The sequence below is a fragment of the Nanorana parkeri genome, unplaced genomic scaffold (genome assembly GCF_000935625.1).
Source record: "Nanorana parkeri isolate BGI_ZX_2015 unplaced genomic scaffold, ASM93562v1 scaffold818, whole genome shotgun sequence".
NCBI lineage: Eukaryota > Metazoa > Chordata > Amphibia > Anura > Dicroglossidae > Nanorana > Nanorana parkeri.
This window is the reverse complement of record NW_017307086.1, coordinates 401,247-416,853: the sequence shown is the minus strand read 5'-3', so window position 1 is coordinate 416,853 and position 15,607 is coordinate 401,247. Positions and strand designations below refer to the sequence as shown.

The following is a 15,607-nucleotide window of genomic DNA, read 5'->3' as shown; positions in this document are numbered from 1 at the left end:
TTATTTGTGCACCACTCAGTTGTAATTTTTTTAACTTTAATTTGATAAAAAAGAGAAAAATGTCAGACTGCTGCATACATGACATTATAGTCCAGATACAATATGGACATTATCAAAAGGTTAAAAAAAGTTCCCCAACTGCACCAAACCTTTTCTCTAAATATAGTTGAAAGCTGTCAGCTTGTTAATGCTGTCTATGTCCCCATCAGGGAGATTTCCCTGCATGTCCTGCATTAAAAGACACAATAGGATGTAGAAATCTACCCAAAATTAGGGAAAATCCCAAACTGAACAATTCTCTAAGGGATATCGGATCAGAAGTGATGTATAACCCGCCCACTCCCGTCATGCTTCAGTTTTTGTGCTAGTGTTCTAGGAGGATGGACATATTTTCACTTTGGAGAAATGTTTAAACATTTTTACTGGACATTTTGTCTTTCGACATGAAGATGTGTTTTTCTTCAACTAAAATTTCTTCACTACACTGCTGAGCTCCATTTTCTATGCAGTTATCTTGATCAGCCAATCCGTGCCCCTGCCTTGGAGTCTGTAACCAGACCCTACTGGACTGCACTGGGCTCTGCTCGTGGCATTCCCTACATTTTATGTACTGGTTTGTTAGCCGAAGGTCCAGGGCACAGTCTCTGGCATGACCCATTCCCTAAAGGTTCACTTGACAGTATACCCATGGACTATTCTGCTGGGTTCTGCATGTGACACTCTCCAGTTTCTTGGTACTGTGTTTGTTAGCTGCAGGGCACTCTCCAGGTCCACAACCATTATAAGTCTCTGAGGACTCTTGTTCTATATATATCTGAACTTGTAAAATTATTATGGCAAATTCCTCTTTTGAATGCAGTATATCCCAGTTGTCTCTGATTTACTTCTGATGCTGTGTCCCTTAATTAACTTCAAGAAACAGATTTTATGGTAAGTATAAAATCCTGTTTTATTCCTTATGATGATGTTCAATCACACAGTAAATGTATGCTTACTGTTAAAGTTGACTAAGGAAGGAACTCAATGAAAACACACCTTTAGAAACGGTAAACCATCTCTTTCCATTTTGGGGGTTGCAAAAACACACTATTGTATGTACTGTGATTAAATCATTGGTTTTTAGTTCTAAACTAAATGGCGCACTTGGTTCATGCTCAACATAAAGTGAGATGACACTAGGGTTACTAATTTGCAAAATGTACAATGTAGTTGTAAACCAGTGAAAGTCTATACCACCTTTACTTATTCATCAGTTGTGTGCTATGAAGATGGAAAATAACTTTTCTTCTGATATTTCTTTTAACAAAATCGTGAAGACTAACCATCCTGTGATTTTTTCCTTTCAATAGCGCAGATTAAACTGCTGGTCTATTTGTCATCTGGAGAGTGTGCACACTCTGGTATAACTTTCGTAAGGTTAAGAGGATCAGGATTCAGCACAATTGCAATAATAACTTTTCAGTTTACAATCAGCTCTGTGTCAGGAGACCATTTACCTTAGAGGAAGATATTCAGAGCAAAAAGAGACGATATCGCACTTTTCGTTATTTTAGGAGACAAATGAACAAAAAACCCAATAAGCAATTTACAAGCCTATAATTTCTGGAACAATGGGAGTAATGTGCTCTACAACCCTGTCAGACTGGCTAATACATAAATCACTGTATTACTAATCATGATTGAAGAGGTTGGAATCTTTCCCAGTTTCAGTTACTGTATACATGGCCATTATGTCTATACTCTGAGAATTTGTGGTGGAAAGAAGGAAAAGCTATATTTTAGAATGATTACTTGGACATAGGTTCTCCCTCTAGTAGTACTAAAGTAAATATGATGGCAATACACACAATAACGCAGAAGTAGCTTAAGGCTGGGCTCACATTGGCGATTCTTGCTAAACTGATTATTGCCGACGATTGCCCCTCAATTAATTGCCGGTGATCTCTACACATGTAGGTGCTTATGGTAGCAAATGACTGCACAATTTTGGAGCAGTGTGGTACTATTAGTGAATTTTAGCTAGTATATGCTATACTCCATTGTTTTACATTTGTAGCAATCACCAGCGATTCATTGTTGGTAGAGCTGCAGCTAACGATTATTTTCAAAATCGATTAGTTAGCCGATTATTAAGTTCTGGATGGGCAGGAAATGTGAGGCGGGGAGGAGGTGCGGCGTGTGGAGCGTGGATGCGAGCGGGTCTGGCAGCGGCGAGCATGAGGTGGGGATGAGGTGTGGCGCACAGCGTGTGGAGCTGTGAACAGGGCCAACTGAACGGAAACCGATTAATCGATTATTGAAAAAGTTGACAACTTTTTCAATAATCGATTATAATCGATTATGTCGATTAGTTGTTGCAGCCCTAATTGTTGGGTCATCATGGGTGATGGTCGCTCTAGCAAAAATCTCAGTGTTCACCAAACTTAACAGAAACTGACAGGGCATGTTAGTTTGGCGGTCATTCTGTATTTATATATGTATTTTTTTGTTTTCCACATAAAATTCAGGTAAACCATAGCTGAGGGGCTGGCTTAACTATTTTCTGAGCAATGAACATAAGCATACATCCTAATATTTGTAACCTAATATTTATAATGTGTGAATCTCTACTTTGTGCACACTATTTATTGTTGTGTTCTATAGGTGAGAACATTTGATAAACAACTGATGCACTGATCAAATATTTCATGTTTTCTTGTACAGAGCCCAGTGATCCTAAAGTATCATCACCCTCATCTGAAGTCGAGTCAACCTTTGATGAGGAAATCATGCAAACGGTAGATGCCAGCTACTTAGAGTATCTTTGGGAAGCTCATGAAAATATACTTAGGTGTGTTGAAGACTGTAAGGTATGGTCAGCCCCATATGATGGGGTGAACCCAGATCCAGAGACTTCTTTTCAAGCCCTACTAGAAAGCAGTTTTAGAAGAGGTGAGTTTCCTACTTTCAGAGGCACAAACAGACGGAATTTGGGGACTTATTCTGACACTCCCTCTCTTGGAGGAAAACTTCAGATTGATCTTGAGTGGGATGACAGTTATGACACTGGAATATCTCCAGACTCTGGAAACTGTTCACCACAACCAACTCCTGATCCCATGTTAGCACCAGAGCCCGCACAACACATTCAAGATATGAAAACGAATGCAATAATGTTCATTAAAGGGTCATATATTGAAGAATCCGATTTTCAGGATGATGTGATGGTTTACAGGTTGTGTGCAGAAAAAGATTCCACTGATAAAGTGGAAGAGGAAAATAAAGACATGTCAACAAGTAAATTGACAGCGGATCAGCTACATATACTTAATGATGAGCATTCTCAGGGTCAGCAAGGAAGTACAATTGTAGAGAACAATAAAAAAAATGCAACTGTGAATAGAGATACCGTAAAAAGACACAATAAGGATCTACCAAAACTGGATCTTGCTTTTACAACTGAGGCAGAGTGGAATTCAAACAATAAAAAAACATTAAGTCCGGAGAGTGAGGATTTCATAGCTCGTTGTGATGAGATCATAAATGGGCTAAACACCACCTCAGTAGAAGAGTCCATCTCACCAGCTCATGAAAGTGTTTCTCTAGTTGATGAAGATGATGATGACTTTGAAAAGTATTCTCTGGGAACACCATCAACAGAAAGTGTGCAGTCACCATTTGGGCCAAAAGAACCTGGAAAAAACACTAGTCACTCTCCACGGTCCCAAGCAGCACCTTTCACAGGTATCCATAATTAGTAGGAGAAATATGTATAGGATTTTTACATTGTGTTTCTTTTCATGCATAACGTAATACCCAATTGAACCTTTAATTTAAATCAGCTAAATTACAATTCAGGTGCATCAAAACAAAAGGTGATGAATGCCTAACAGTTTGTTTTCTTTCTAAAGCAGCCACAGCCCGAGTAGAACAGCCTGTCTCCTGCCGGCAGCTGTAGAGTGTAGTCCCTGGTCTCTCTGTGGAAGCAGTTGGCTCTTTGCAGAGGTCCAACATGCCTCCTGCTGAGTAAGACCCATAGCTCTTCAGCAAATAAGCACTTAAGCACTTTCACAAATAATGCACAGAGCCCTAATGGGGCCCTAATGTGGACTAAACATGTTGGGCAAGGGTGAATAAGGAATTTAAGAGATAGAGGAAGAGTTGGAAAGGATCTCCAGGAAGCAAAGTAATAAAGTTGAGATGTGAAATAATGTACCTCCCTCTAAGATGTAGGGTGTCAATAAAAAGCAAAATAGAAGGTTTTAAATATTTGAATGAAATGTCAATGTTTCATTTAACTCTAAGAGGATGAAGCACAGTAGATGAGGTTCGTCCTACTGTGATATATTGATAAGAAGACCCTAGAGAAAGAGAGTGAAGTTTCTACAAAATAAATATTTGTATTAAATAAAATTCCTAACTCAAACCCATTAAGCAGGGCTTTTCACAAGCACCTTAAGTATTCCCTTCATCATGCTATTCGCCACTTCCAACCCTTAATACCATCACAACTCCCTTTTAACCCACCGCTTCAGACAACCTGGGCAAAGTTATTCTCTTCAATCACTGACCCATCACTGCTGTCGTCTCATATAAACTCAACTTACTTTTCTTAACTTTTATTTCTATCCCTTATCTCTATACTCTAGATCAGGGGTGTCAAACTCAATTTAATCGTGGGACTCATCAACTATATAAATGTATCTAATCTTTATCATAATTGCCTCTACATTCGATTATCACTGGTTTTAGTAATAACTTAATACCTATATCTGAAAGTAGAAGTCTAGGAAATGGCCTGGTGGGCCGGATTCGGCCCCTGGGCCTTGAATTTGACACATGTGCTCTAGATTGTAAGCTTGTACAGGAAGGGTTCTGTCTCCTTTTGTTATTGCTACATTTTGCTTTGTATTGTATTTTTTTTACTTGTGCTCTCCACCCTTGTTATATTTATTGTTTTGTACAACACAATAGGAGATAAAGGTACTATATATGCATCATAATAATTTATCAATGTTCTTTGCTCAGGGCCGTTCATCAGTGTTGTTTTATCAAAGTTAGAGAATATGCTGGAGAATTCTTTACATGTGAACTTGTTGCTGATTGGGATAGTTACACAGCTTGCAGCATACCCCCAGCCTCTCATCCGATCCTTCTATCTCAACACGAACATGGTCTTGCAACCCAGTGTCCGATCACTCTACCAGGTACAGTAAAACCATCCAGTTGGTATTTCTCTTGTATTAATTGATATTCAGCATTATTTTCTTTTACATGGGTGTGGTTAAAACAGGAAACATACAGAAATAGCATATTAAATGTCATGTGCATCTTAGGCATATGCTAAAATATTTTAAAACTAAACTCCAGCCTTACCTTCAGTCTTGCACAGCTGTACAGGTTCCCCAAGGTACTGAAACTGCTTAATCTGATTTCACTGCGCACCGTGAGTTTCTCACAGCATGAATTAGAAGCTAAAGCAAGTCAGGTAAAAATCACTTCCTGCCTGAAAGGTTTCCAGCATTATCTGGCCCTTTACTTCCCAGCCTGACTGTCTCTGGCTCTCCTTTTTAATTCATTAGTGTTTAGTTATTTCAATCATGGAGGCTGAGAACCACTTTTTACCTAGTTTTTACTGGTTTTTACCTAGGGCAGTCTGCATGCAAATGCAGCCTGCCTAGGAATGTCCACTTTTCCAGACTGACATCCACCCATTGCGATATATGCATAACTCCTCCCAAGAGCCAGCCCATTGCTTGCATAAGGGCAGAGGGCTCTTGAGAGCAATACTAAGATAGAGTGCCGTGATGATTTCAGAAAGTTATGTACATCACCCTGTTCACTCCTCCCACCAGCACTGCATAGAGAAGCACAAAGGCACAGTCATGATATCACTAGGTCTAAAATAAGGTATGCTTTGAAAATGGAAAGGTTTTATTTAAAAAATGTCATTAGCATGTTGATGAAGGTGGAGGGAGGAGCCAGGGATGGCAAAATAAAAGCAGATTTAATTTCAGCTTTAAGCGTAACAAACTATTTAATATTTTTATCTGCTGTCCTTGCGCTGGGAGAGAGGCTTATATGACAATGCAGAATGCAGGATAGAGACAGCTCTTGCTGCTTCATGAGCGCTATTTTTTTTTTTCTTATTTAGTCTCAGTTACCTAAGCATACGGAGTAGAAAGAATGGCCACAATCAGGATCTATAATGTAAAACCCTGCATTTGCAAAAGTATTAAAAGATTTATATTTTATAGCCATTTTATGGCTGTTCTTATGAGTTTTCGGTGAGGAAAAGAACCGTCCTTGCGGGGGATGGTTACTTAGTACTCGCTGAAGTGAAAGAGCGTGTGGGGCAGCTTCCTGTGAGAGGGGAACCGCTCAGTACATGGCTTTCTGACTGAACGGATGCGAAGCTTGGTCTGGCTCGAGGGTTCGGGGGCGGCAGAAGCCCGTGGTGTTGTGACCCCTGGGGGTGGCATCCCAGGGGTGCATCAGTAAATCACTTAGGGTGTGGGACCCCACAAAGTGATTCACTGTGCACTAGGTCACGACACCATCTTGCATTTTCTGCACTACGCCTCCAAGACAGGCCTTATGGCTAGTCTGGGGCAATTTTTTATGCACCCGGCCCCTAAGGCCTGTCAGAGTGGTGCACTGACACTTTAGATTTATTAAGCACCCTATCCACGTTTGGCACTTTTTTTATTTTTTAAATTTTGACCCACAGATGCTGACGGTGCAGGTTTCTTCAGGGCCTAATCCTAATGCTGGGAGGAGATTCTGTGCCTCCTACGGGGTTCTCTGTCTCCTCCCACCCAGGAGGTGGGTCTCTCTTCGGGAGAGCCCACTTGCCTAGTACTGTGAGGGACCTGTTCCGGCAGGTCCCCGAAGGAAATGGGTCCACCGGCCTTCGGGTTGGTGGACCAACAGTCTCAACCCCTGTCAGGAGCCTTGCGCCCCGGGGGGTCGGGAAATTAGGTCCCTTCTTTGGAAGGACCTTGCACCCTTGTGCACGTTTTTGTGTGCTGTGATTTCACGGTTCACTTTTTTTCTTCACAGGGGGAAGTTTGTTTAGACGCACGTTCCGAGGGCAAAGAAAAAAAAGCCATTTTAGAAACAGTCAGTGTAGTTGAAGTCTTTAAGTCAAATCTTACAACACAAAATAATATACAGTATTTAAAATGAGAAGTAATAAACAAAGGGGTGATATCTGCTACAAATAGTGTGGGTTTAAATGCTAACCTGTTGCAGCAGATGCACATAAAATTGATATTTTGTTGCTGAGAATGATGACAAGCGTGATCCTGACAGCAGGAGGAATTTGAAGACAATGAAGAGATGTCACATCAATGAAGGACTCGCTGCTTTTTTTGCTGCTTCAATGTCTTCTTTCTTTTCACATGATAGATACCTAGTACACACTGACAACAAAATGCTTCTCTTTATTCTGTAATGGATACTGCAGGATTGAAGGACAAAATGACTAAACTTCAGTGGCACACTGTACACTGTCTGCTGATAACGACTTTAAAAGACAGTCTTTATTAAGAGCGTTCAGTGGATCTCAGGCCCCTAAACACAGTCCTGCAAAACAACTTTTCCTCTTTCTTTTAATAATCTGTGACTTGCTCAGCAGAAAAAATACAAGTCTTTGTTTCTTTTATTTCCTATTTATTTATAAATGCATTGTGTTCATTTGTACAGAACTAACTGCAGCTTTATAACAAATACATAGAATATTCACATCAATCCCTGTCCTTACAGGAACTTGCAAAGTTTTGTCCCTGCCACAGTCATACACAAAAACATATACAATGTCGGGCCGGTCTGCATGGCAGGGAGTTGAAGTGACACTAAATTCAGCAGTTAAATCTTAAAAATGCATTTAAGTATCTTAACTATTAACAAAAATGTAGCTTACTTGTGTATCACTTGGCTGTAGATCCTACAATCTTCTCTGAATTGGTGCTGACACTATCCTTCCGTCTTTTGTTCCCCATTGTCCATGTGGGTGTTGTAATGTAGCCACCGCTCCAAGCTCACTCCCGTAATGGACTTCAATCTCATGTTTACTTTACTAATTTGTATTGAGATTGTAGTCCATCAGAGGTGTGAGCTTGGAGCGGTGGCTACTTTACAACACACACATAGGCCATGGGGAGCAAAAGTAGCCGCCCTCCAGAAGGAAGGACAATGACAGCACCAATTCAGAGATGATTTGAGGATCTTCAACTGAGTGATACACAAATATGCTATATTTTTGTTAATAGGTAAGGCACTTAAATGCATTTTTAAAGTGTATTTCCACTTTTGCAGTCAAATTTGACAAAACCCCTCTATATGTTCGGGATGTGTTCCTGTTTACACAACATACTAAAAAATAACATAAAGCTGTTTAAAGCAGTCAAGATGGCTGATTCCAGGTTTTTCTAATCCCTTTCACAGTGGTCAGTCCTAATGGAAAGACTTTGGACCGCAATTTGAGGACTGTGTTTATTTGATAAGGTTCATTAACATACAATTGACAAGCCACCTCAGGCCCCTCACAGCCTGTCCTAACATTTCAAAGAAATAGAAGCATGGAGAGATTGTAACCCTTAAAACCCTAACCCAAGTAAAAGCAATTTAAACTGCAAGAAGCATTTTTTTTTAGCTTATGCTATGTGAATGGGAATATGTAACAAATATAAAATAGGTGGTATCCAAATTTGGCTGCAAAAGTGGAAATACACTTTAAGGTTTAACTCCTGAGTTTAGTATCAATTTAACTTATCGGGATGTTTTTGGGTTGTGGGGGGAAAAAGCAGAACACCCAGAATAAACCAGTGCAGCCATACAGATAACATAAAAACACAATGTAGATATAGTGGATAGTGAATTAGGACCTCTTCCTTGCCATTCAATGTATTTATTTGCTGTCTGGCTTTCCCTTCTTTTGCTTAAATGAGCCATGTTTTAGCTTTAACTCGCTAGGACTCTTCCAAAAAATAGAGGATCAGAACTGTGCATTATTTGTAAGTTATAACCTTGCATTGCTAAGGTTCACGGTCAGAACTCATACTGACAGTTTTTTGTATGTCAAACATCAGGAGACAGTGAATGCAGCAGTCTAGGTTCAGTGTGACTGTGGTATACCCTAAGGCAAGAAAATGAGACTGGTGATGGAAACTGAAAAATACAGGGGGCATGCTTTAGAAAAAGTCCAGCAGGCCACTAGAACATGTAACACACCTGCATAATTGTGAATGTTCTGTTGAATTGTAGACTGTTGTCATATTTCGATCTGTAAAGACTATAAATAATTCATCAGCCTATTCTTCTAGTCTCCACCAATTTTATCAGTCCGTTTCATTTTTTACAAGACCTACAGGAAGTCAATTTGCAGATTATTCCCATTCAGTGAATGGAGCTTGTCTTTTCAGAGAAAACTCTAGGGGGTCTTAAATGAGATATGAATGATCTAGTATATGTCTAGAAGTATGGTAGATTGTTAACAAAGGTTCAGTGAAGAATTTGTAAACTGTACTGTGCCGAGGCATGTGCACAGACATACAGTACAGTGTACAATGTGGTTTAGAGTAGCGTGTTTATAAATGTAAACTGCAGTGTATAAAGTGGTTCAGATGTCAAATGCAACATTTAGGTTCATTGCAGTGCCAATATGTAGAGTTGTACAGTGCAGTGAGCTGTAATAATATCATAACTATATCAATAACAATGGCCTTCTATGGGAAATGCGAACTTATGTCCTTTGCTTTTATGCATGATGTCCACTGTGACTAAGTAATGTGGATACGTGTCCCCATTCCCCCAAGTGTCCTAATGTATAAGTATTCAAAGGGCATGTGGCCACAATGCTTAAACATGGTAAGGCTTATTCAGCATATAGGTGTGGCCCACAGTGACAGTGTACTAACTGCAGTAATCAAGAGCTGTGTCTTTCACTATCATTTCTATGCAAAACAGAGGAAATAATTATATGGGTTACTGCAATTGGTATAAGTAACATCTCAGCACATCACTGTAAATATTTTATGTATTGGTACAAGTAAATATATGTTGGACACTAATGTTTATTGCACAAATTATGTGTTGATGCAGCAATAAGAATAACAAGAGGACCTAAAACAAAGTAATTAACCCTAACACTTACCTTAAAGTATATGGTTACGTTTAGAACTAATGTCTTTTTTAGGCCCCCTCCCCCAGCATTTTGTCACAAGATATACTTACTTGAAACACAGCTCTTAGCAAATAACTACCCAATGCTAAACAGTCTGGCTCCCCTTGTATGTGTGGCCTGAACTTTATTGACTTCAATGGAAAGCCTGTACAGATCCCATGAATCTGTTGAAGGGCCTTTAGTAGGGATGAGTTTTGGATAAATCATGAGTTTTACCCAAAACCAGCCTGTTCATAGCTCTGGAAAAGGTTTCCGCCAGTTCGCCTGTATCTCCCAATAGAGCCAGAAGTATTTTGTTTAGCAGCAGTATCACTACCACCTCAAATTATAAACAAGTTGGCAGGGATCCTGGGTGATGTCAATGACCACCTTGTCTTGAATTGTATTGTCATTGTAATGTCTTCCTTATATTGCAAAGCGCTGCATAAACTGTTGGCGCTATATAAATACTGTATAATAATAATGACCAGATATGACCATGATCATATTTGGTCAATGACGTAACCTAGGTGCTGTAGTTTACATTTCTGCAGCGTGGAGAAGCATTGTCCTATAAGTGGGTCATCTGCATCAACATGGAGACAACATGCCTTGCCAGGTACCCTCCCAATGTTAACGGCTTGTGGACTGGTATGGTTCAGGAAGGGAGGGGCGGATTAATGTCAGTATCTTCCCTTGTCCACTCACAAAATGCCTTGCATTCTGTGGACGAGGACAAGGTGAGAGGAAGGTAGAGAGTGAATGACGACTCACGATCCTTCACTGCATGAGAGCCTCAGTTGTAAGCCTTAGCACCTGAAGATCGGCCCTTACAGTAGTGTCTGCGATTAAATTAATGGTTTTATCTAAGACAGCACTATCCACACATGGGATACCCATCATTAAAGGTGATTTATTTTCATATTGCAAATGTCCAAAAATATTTTTTTCCCCGGAGTTTAATAGCTATAAAACCAATGCTGATATTATTTTCACTATGCTGTAAGTTATCAACAACAACAAAAAAGTTTTCCCACTATATAATATGGCAGAAAAGCTGTGCCACAGATTCTACATCAATTACATGATCTGCTGTAGGTGGCTAAAGGAATGATGGGTTTTGGAGTGTGTTTTTTTAGGTTTGGTTGTTATTAATTACTTTGTTTGAGCAGCACTGAAATAAATAATAACTTCTGTCAGTCATGCTATAAATAAATAAATGGTGTTGTTGCCATATACCTTAAAGTGAAATACGACAATTCCAGCCTCTGCCATTTGTGTCATTTTTATTTTGACTGACACCAGATAATGAACGTATAGGTGGTATACACATCAAGTAATGCCATTTTTCTTGCAGCTTTTCACCTTTTTCATAAAAGCTGAAAAGATGCATCAAGAAATAAATCTCGTATTGTATTACTGTAAATGGCCAAATCCCCCAGTGTATACTTGCAATGTGCCCTAAACGTGTATTTGGAGCAGCTTTAGCTGAGAAGAGAGAGCAGAATTCAAATGATCATTTAGCTGTAGCTCTCAGGATGTCAAGTGAGCTGCCAGTTATATTAGAGACTTCATCATGGCACAGACATACGCTTCCTGAGCTGCTGTGGGTTCATTCTTCTCTGGGACTTCCAGGCTATTTGCAGCAAAATTGCTCATTCATCACCTCATGAAATCAACTCAACCCCATTTTTTAACATCTGAAGAGAAAAGTAATTTTGGAGAGAAAAACCATAAATGACATATATTTTTCCCTCTTCGTTTCCAGGTACTCGCCTCTGTCAAACATAAAATTGAACAATTTGCAGTGGCAGAGCAAAATTTTCCCTTGTTACTTGCAGAAGCTCAACAATATTTGCTGGCTCGCATGGGCACTCCTAGTTGCGAACTTCCAGATGTGTTAACCAAAGGTAATAAACGTGTTACATATAAGCAGATTAGGTCACTGAATGAATATGTTGAAAATATGATAGGAGACATTGGTATACATGGAATATTGTTCCACAATATTTTTGCATCAACTAAAATGTACACGTCATACGTGCCTGTTCAAAGATTTATTTAATAGAAAAATAGTTTCTTACACTTAAAGTGAAAGTTATGTGATTGGAAGGCGAACAAAAAGTCCTTGAGAAGTTTTTAGCCATAATGTGCGAGTATGAACAGCATGTAAGCATATTATGGTGGACTTACCTGCCAAAGCGATCTCCTCCAGCGCTGCACTCCTCCCTCACCAGCATTTCCATCTTTGTCCATTCCGGGTTTTGTGTCTTTGGCTGCTTGATTGACCGAGTCCTGATGGTGTAACTGCCACACATATGCAGCTGAGTTACTTAATCTCAGCATGCAGAGCCTGTGCACTGAGCTGTGTATGCATGGCTCATCATGGTTGACATAACTGGGGGCATGACAGGGGTGTTTCCTTTACCTGCATACTTTGTGCTATATTGTGTCACTCTTTCCCATCTCAGAAGGTTGGGAAGTATGCCATAGACATGCTCGCAAAGCTATATTAGCATGAGGCAGACAGAGGTTCATGGTGCTGTAAGCTTTTCATTATGCTAAAGGTTACTTTGCTGTAGCTGTTTCTGCTGGCATTATGATTATTATTATTAGTGTAATACAATGTAGTGATTACTTTCTGCAGTTTCTCACCTTAGCTGTTTAGCTCTGATTCATGTCTGGTTTCCATGTTACAGCTCTTATCACCAAATACACAATTTCTTGATTGCATCACACCCTGTGCTTCCAGAAAATAAGGAACGTGGAAAGAAATCTCAGTCATACTGTGTCAATCAGTCTTGTTGTTTATCACCCGTAGTTCCTGCTCTGTAACATGCTGTATATCTTTATTGCATGCACTGAAACATGCCACATTTTCGATGTACAACCACTACTCTATATTTATCCCCAGTCGCTGGCATAGCCATATGTCCATTCCACAGGAGCCTAGTTATGTCCCGAGCTGACACCCAGCATGTTTTATATATAGTATTGCCCAGGCAAGTAGCCAAGCTCAGGGCTGGACTAAGTAAAATCAGGGATAAATATGTTGTATCATTGCAGCCAACCAACCTGGGCTTGCAACATCATCAGTGACTCTGCCTGCTTTTGGTTTCAAGACTCCTCAAATTAACAACTTGCACCACTACTGTAGAATCATGTATTCTATTAATCAGCTTCAATTTTAAGGGCCAGGAAACACCATTGGTGTGTTTACCTCTTCCACCGCCCTGTGTCTGCTTGTGCAAATATGTTACCATCCTGTTCAACGCAACTTCCTCCCAAGTCCTTTCGTTTTACCTGAGTCTGAGGGAAAACCGATTTGCAGCAACAGCATCCTATTATAGTTATTACCAGGTCATATTTTTCTGGACTGCTACCCCATAATTTCAGACCAAAATAATTACACACATTAGAAATATGATTATACCTTACTCTAGCACATCAGGTTCACATTTATAATTTGAAAGTGTTGAGTAAAATAGCTCACTACAATGTGTCATCGGTTGGTCCAGAGCTTGTGGTATTTGCCGTGTTTGTTTTATTCTCCTCCTTTTTTAAAGTGGAAACATGTAATGCAGCACTGTATATTCAGACTGCGGACACAGCAAGCACAGGGACATGAGGAGAAGAGGGACCTGCTGTGATTTTGCAATCTCAAGGCTTACAATCTCATTTATTTTTTCACTTTAAAATTTTTTTAATATAAACAGCAACAGTCTACAGATCATGTCATCTAATTTCCTGTTGCTGACTGGCTACACAGCAAGTGCTCCTCCCTCAATTGTGTATATTTTCTGTTTGGTGTTTGAAAGTCAGGGTACACAATCTAACCAAGAGCACACTGTCAGTCTAGGTTCTGGAAATAAATAGACAGTTATCAGCACACAAGACACTCATGAGTCAGACTTTCCCAAGACTTTCACTTTAACTGTGGATAACACAAATTCAGTTAATTATATCATCTAGTTAATACCTATATACATAAATAAACTTTCATGTGGGCTTTTGCTCAGCCATCTTTAGTACTGTAACCTGATATTCTGAAATACCTGGATACCCCATAGCATTATGCTTTGTAGAAAGATACTCACTAGCGTATTACTCTACTTACTCCATGTTGTATTATGCTATGTTGAAAGATACTACAAAGGTGTATATTGAAAATGTACTCCTTAGTGTATTACGCTAGTAGAAAGATACTCACTAGTGTGATTATTACTCTACTTACTCCATGGTGTATTACGCTATGTAGAAGGATACTACAAAGGTGTATACTGATATACAAAAAAATGTACTCCATAGTCTATTACGCTAGTAGAAAGATACTACAAAGGTGTATAATGCTTTATTGAAAATGTACTCCATAGTGTATTACACTATGCAGAAAGATGCTCCTTAGTGCATAATGCTGTGTAAAAAAGATAGTCCACAGTGCATTATGTTATGTAGAAACTAACATTGTGTTTCCTGGCAGATGCTGCACCGAATAATATTGGAGAGAAAGAATCGAGCACTGGAGAGAATTCCCATCTGGTGATGCAAAAGAATAAAGAACAAAGAGTAAAGATGTCACCTCCACTTTCTACAGCCTCTGACCGCACCAGAAATGCTGTGCTTGCAGCTGCCATATTCCCAGAATTTTTAAAAGAACTTGCAGCTTTTGCCCAGGAACACTCTGTGTTATATTATATAATAGGGGACTCTTTTTAGAATATTTTTGAAGCTGGTGACAAGCTGTTGTATTGTTTTTTATTTTTATGTGTTTTATATAACACACAGAAAACTATTTTGTCCAGCTGGGATTATTGCAATATAGCGATCAATACCTTCATTGCAAAAAGCTACATCCTGTTATACTTGATAGATGCTGGGCTTTCTGGTCCATCTGAAAATGGTGGTTGTCTTTCCTGTTCTGTGTTGGTTTATGTGTATATTGTTTAACATGAAACCATTCTCTTTTGCCTTTGTACACATTTTGCTTTGTTACCTGTTTGCATCAGGCACTTTGTAGAGAATAATTTTGTCTAGGGTGGATGGTAATAATATATACAGGTAAAAAAAAAATATATATTTTTTAGATAATTCATGAAGAGGTTTTACTGATGATTAATTGATTTATCATACAATGCTGTAGTCACTTCCATTTTGTTATTCCTAGTGCAGTTTGCACAAAAAAGCCCAGGAACTAGTAATTTCAGAAGAAGGCCAGCAATGGCTGCCTACATTTTTTCCTTAGCGTAGGTTTCCTTCAAAGCCTAACTCTGGGCACAACTATTTTATAATTGCCATGTGCTTGTAGAGTCATCATTCAATCAAGCCTCATTTTAAAAGTATAATTAAACTCTTTTTTTTTTTGCATATATCTACTGCTAGCCATTAGTAGGTATATGCAAAAACTTGAAAAAAAAAGAAGTTACCAAAAAGGTTAATACTTACCTGTGTCTCCACCGCTCACTC

At 39.2% G+C, this 15,607-nt stretch overlaps 1 protein-coding gene across 1 annotated transcript in view; it reads left to right on the top strand.

Annotated features, from left to right (window-relative positions):
* The window catches only part of FAM160A1 (family with sequence similarity 160 member A1), a 185,918-nt gene extending 170,759 nt beyond the window's left edge, over positions 1-15,159 (top strand). Inside the window, exons 10-13 of the mRNA XM_018565148.1 lie at positions 2,704-3,723; positions 5,008-5,186; positions 11,913-12,054; positions 14,625-15,159. Coding sequence (XP_018420650.1) covers positions 2,704-3,723; positions 5,008-5,186; positions 11,913-12,054; positions 14,625-14,860 — 1,577 coding nt within the window. The 3' untranslated portion in view covers positions 14,861-15,159. The remainder of the gene's footprint in view (positions 1-2,703; positions 3,724-5,007; positions 5,187-11,912; positions 12,055-14,624) is intronic.
* The last annotated feature ends 448 nt before the right edge of the window (positions 15,160-15,607 follow it).